The 4,717-nt window shown below is 38.8% G+C and overlaps 1 protein-coding gene across 1 annotated transcript; it reads right to left on the bottom strand.

The window, feature by feature from the left end:
• Nucleotides 1–908: 908 nt before the first annotated feature.
• Nucleotides 909–4,717, bottom strand: LOC116019947 (glucan endo-1,3-beta-glucosidase-like). Its single transcript, XM_031260347.1, has 3 exons — nt 3,581–4,717; nt 1,777–2,050; nt 909–1,304 (listed from the first exon to the last, which is right to left on the bottom strand). The coding sequence occupies exons 1-3, from the start codon at nt 4,658–4,660 to the stop codon at nt 1,276–1,278; spliced, it is 1,383 nt and encodes a 460-aa protein (XP_031116207.1). The 5' UTR covers nt 4,661–4,717; the 3' UTR covers nt 909–1,275.

The raw sequence follows: 4,717 nt of genomic DNA, 5'->3' as shown, positions 1-4,717 counted from the left end.
CGCTGTTTCAACTCCATGCCAACCAACGCATCCTTCTTTTTCATTATACCTGGCAAAGGTGGCAATAACATGTGGCAAAACACTGCACTAACGACACTTGTGAACATGGGATCAAGTAGAGCTTTTTCGTGTGCAACTTAGTCAAATTAATCAGACAATTAACTATATAATCACAAAATTTTAAATTTAGCTATTGGTATGAGCTTTTATTGACTTTTTTTAGTTTAAGTCGATTAACTATAGACAACAAAAATTTATTGACTTTTGTTAACTAGAGTCACCCAAAACGCAACTATGGGTTTCATTGTTATCGTACAAGTGAAAATCAACACTCCAATCTCCAGTGATAGGGTGGGAGTTCGACTACCACCAACATCTTGGAGCAAGACTCCCCAAACTAGAGTTTAAGCTCTTGGACTCCTTAAATAGATTGGAAATTAGACTCCCCAAGTTGATAAAAGTATGAAGATGGATCTCTTGTGCGTAAAATTAACGACATGAACTAATTGGGAAGTTACTTGAGGCGGCTCGTGATTGACCTTGTCAACTAGGATCACCCAAAGCGCAACGACAGACTTTATTGTTACAATACAAGTGAACATAGCACTTTAGCGATAGGTGGGAGTTCGACTACCACTAGCATCTTGGAGCAGAAATCCTTAGGCTAGAATTTGGGCTCCATAAATTGGAAATTAAACTCCCTAAGTTGATAAAAGTCTACCAGTAGCATCTTGAAGCAGAAATCCTTAGACTAGAATTTGGGCTCCCTAAATTGGAAATTAAACTCCTTAAGTTGATAAAAGTATGGAGATTAAACTTGCGATTTACTTCTATCAATTCTGTTCTGAAGGCTTAAAATTAGTTTGGTGTTAACTAAAAACATAATGTATCAAAAAAAACAGAGTGAGTAGACACAAAATCGCAGTAGGATTGTATACACGTCTCTATCTTCCTCAAGCGTACAACATAAAACGTCATTCAACAATATAATGAATATGCAAATTACAGTTATAAATTACGAGACAATGAAGGGTTCCAACTGATCTAACATCGTACACCACAACCACCGACATACTAGGATAAACCCACCATATGCATATCTGCATTTACACTACATACCCATCATCATCGGAGTATTGTATTGCATATAACCGACATCAATCGTTACAACATTAGTCCTGACAACAAATGGATAAATACTTCATTGTGTCATCAAACCTAATCCTCCAAACGTAGTTATTCCTCATCACTCTCACCTCCCCGCCCATGCATCCATCAAGATAGGTATTTGCAAGAACCGTGACCTGAAAAAAGGAAAAAAAAATCAAGAATCTATTTTAAGAAACTCCTGAATGAAACTAATTTTAAACATGGTTGCAGTAAGCGGTAGGCGCTAATCGGGCGGTAGAGGAGTACCTAGACGGCCTAGGCGGGTGATTATGCGGCTAACTAAAAAACCGTGTATATATATCATATTATATATATAATAATAATGAAAAAAATTAACATGGCCGAGCTGACCGAATTAACTTGATTAACTCAATACAATTCGGCCGAGTTAGGCATTAGGCAGCTGCCTAGGCGGTTGAGTCAGCCGAATTAGGCGCTAAGCAGGGCGCCTAGGCGAGCAACTAAATCAATTTTTGCAATAGTGATTTTAAAATCACTTAATATTATGAAAAATTAAATTGTAAATAACTTCAGTTTAACTGAATCCGACACATGAAATGGGATGGGGAGTATATAGTAAAAGATGGAATAGAGAGAATATATTACTTGGATTAGCGGAGGTTATGGCGGCGGTGCCGGAGAAGTCACATTGGAAGGGTTGACGGCCCTTTGTCTGGTAGAAAGTGTTCATAATGTAGGCGGCGTGAGAACGGACGGTGTTGGGGTTGAAGCACGCGCCGCCGGGTTGGATCGGCCGGCAATCCACGCCTTGGCTGCACACGTAGTTTATGTTGGCTTGGAGTTGCGCATCTGTTGCTCCGGCTTTTGGCGTGCAGAATTTGCCTGTTCGTCCCGGTGCTGGCTTTGGCTTTGGCTTAGGCTGCATCGAAATATAAATTAATTAATTAATTTAAAATATTAGTGAATTTTAATACTTATCTCAAACAACAACTACTAAGTCTTATCTAGTTTTTTTATCATGTGCCCATATTTTTCTATTTGATATAAATATAGAGTTATGAAGTTACCATATTATTATATATATAATAAAGTATACCTAAAATAATAAAAAGATTATAAATTCATCATATTATATTTATAAAGTACACCTAAAATTTTCAGAAAAACTACTCTAACCTACTCAAATTGGCACAGGTAGTTTGAATCTTAAGTTGAGCTTGAACAAACTTTTTTTTTTTATAAAAAGCGTTTTCAATTTTGCCAGACTAATCATCTACTTTTTTTTATCTGGGTTTTTGAATACTTAATCAATGGCTTAGATTTCACCAATTACGCAGTTGTGCACTTCGAATTTAAATCATTTATCTCAAGCATTTAATGGCAACAATGATGGAGTGATTTGATAATGTGTGTGTGTATATATATATATATATATATATATATATATAACTTTGTAGTAGGTAACAAAATAATTGGGAGTAGGGTGGTAGGTTACATTAATACACATATATTATATTATTAATGTGTATGGTTTTGAAGTGCGGCGAACACGGTTTCGTGGGCATGTGTAGTCAAAGCATGTTCAAGAATCAATATGACCGTTTTAAAGTAAAGAAAAGGGTGCGAAGATTTAGGCCAGAAAACAACATTCAAAGTAAAGCATCCAAGAATATCATAAAGTGCACATAAAGAAATCAATGGATCTCCAAAGAATAATAATAATAATAATAATAATAATAATAATAATAAAGATTTTTTATTGTCTTTAATATTACGAAATAAAAATTAATTTTGAAATACTTATGTCATGAACAACAAAATTTTCAAGAAATATTATTAAAATAAGAAAAAAAATTCAAATTAATCACAGAACTACCAAATTTAACATGTTCCTATCATTGTTGAAGTAACAATCATTCTATTAAAAATTTATTATTTTTAATTTATTTTAATAATTTCAAACAAAAACAAACAATCAAACAAAAGATAAACCTACCCTCCTTTCCCATCAGACAAAGAAAGCTCTTTGTCTAAGAGGCATGGAGACGAAGAAAGCTCTTAATCTCCGAGCCGAAGACAAAGATACAGAGGGTTGGGTTTTTTCTTCTAAAAAATATTTAAAATATTAAAATAAATTTTAAAAACGATAAATTTTTAATAAAATGATCGCCACTTGTAATGACGAGCGTGCAATGGTTCATTATCAAAGTTGTCATTTTCCAATCACGAGAATCTTGTAGGGCTCCATTTATATATCATATCATATATTCCAACCCGACCCATGTGCGCCACAACTGTACTTAGGTTCTATGTTCTATGAAACTAAACAGGGGGCATAGATCTCTAGTACCAATAACGTTAAAAATTGAAAATAAAATTATATAAAATTTGAGAAAAATGTATAAATAAATATTTAAAAAAAAAGGATTAAGTTCTATTTGAGTGTTACCTGGGGATTAGGATGAGGGCGAGGCTGGGGAAGAGCCGGAGTCGGCTGGCCTTTCAAGATGCCGACATTATAAACCGGGGTAAAATCCGGTCGGAAAAGCCCGAAGTTCCTCTCGGCTTTCGAACCGGGTTTGAGATTCTCATTAAACAAGGCGAAAATATAGGTCTCGATCTTGGACCGGGGCATCAACGGCGTACCTTTCCCGGAGGCGTATTTCCTCATCAACCCGCCGTTATACGACGCCGCATTCTCCACCGTACACTTGGGCTCGTACACCTCTCCGGCCGACGACCACCCCGTCTCCGCCGCGATTATCTTCACGTCCGGGTACCCGAGCCGCCGCATCGCCATAAAAACCGCGTCCAAGAGCATATCGAACATGTTTCCGTATGTCCGCTTGCTGAACCGGTCCACGTACCCCTTGTTCGGCCGGAATAACGCCAGATCCGCTTTATCCGGGGCGTACCCGAAGTACGGATACGGGTTAACCATAAACGGCCCGTTAGTCTCGCGGAGAAACTTGAGCATCGGGGCGAGAATCCCCACATCCCAGCCCGGCCTGAACCGGCCCATACTCGGCGGGTCGGCCCGCAACATTATCCCCAAAGAATGCGGGCTCGAAACCTTAATATCCTTAATCCCAGATTGAACCAGGGCATTATACAAGCTCCTCATAGCGGCGACGAGCCCGTTCATCATCTCCGGCGTGCCCCAGTGGAGAACCTCGTTCCCGACGGCGATTATATTAATCTTCGTGGCCGGGTAAAACGGCTTGATATTAGCGGCGACCCACTGAGCCGCATATCCACCGTCCTTCAACGGGATAATCTCGCCGTTGGGGACAGTGACGGTGACCAAAATTCCGGTGCCGGCGAACGCCCGGAGAATATCAGGATTCACGTCGAAAATCTTAATCCGGTCAATGACCGTTTTTTCCTTGAGAAATCTCGCGACATCCGCCGGCGGCGGGAGATTGTCGCCCAGGGTTCCATAGTTGACACCTATGGATCGGACGCCATGGAAGAAGAGAAAAGCAGAGACGAGAAAGAAGAGAGAGAACGGAGATGGCCGGAAAGACATCTCCACTATTTTTTTAAAGGATTAGATTATTATTATTATTAGTAATTAAGATGACGA

This window comes from Ipomoea triloba, chromosome 5 (genome assembly GCF_003576645.1).
Source record: "Ipomoea triloba cultivar NCNSP0323 chromosome 5, ASM357664v1".
Classification (NCBI taxonomy): Eukaryota; Viridiplantae; Streptophyta; class Magnoliopsida; order Solanales; family Convolvulaceae; genus Ipomoea; species Ipomoea triloba.
Note: the sequence above shows the minus strand (reverse complement) of the source record. Positions and strands in the feature narration are given on the sequence as shown.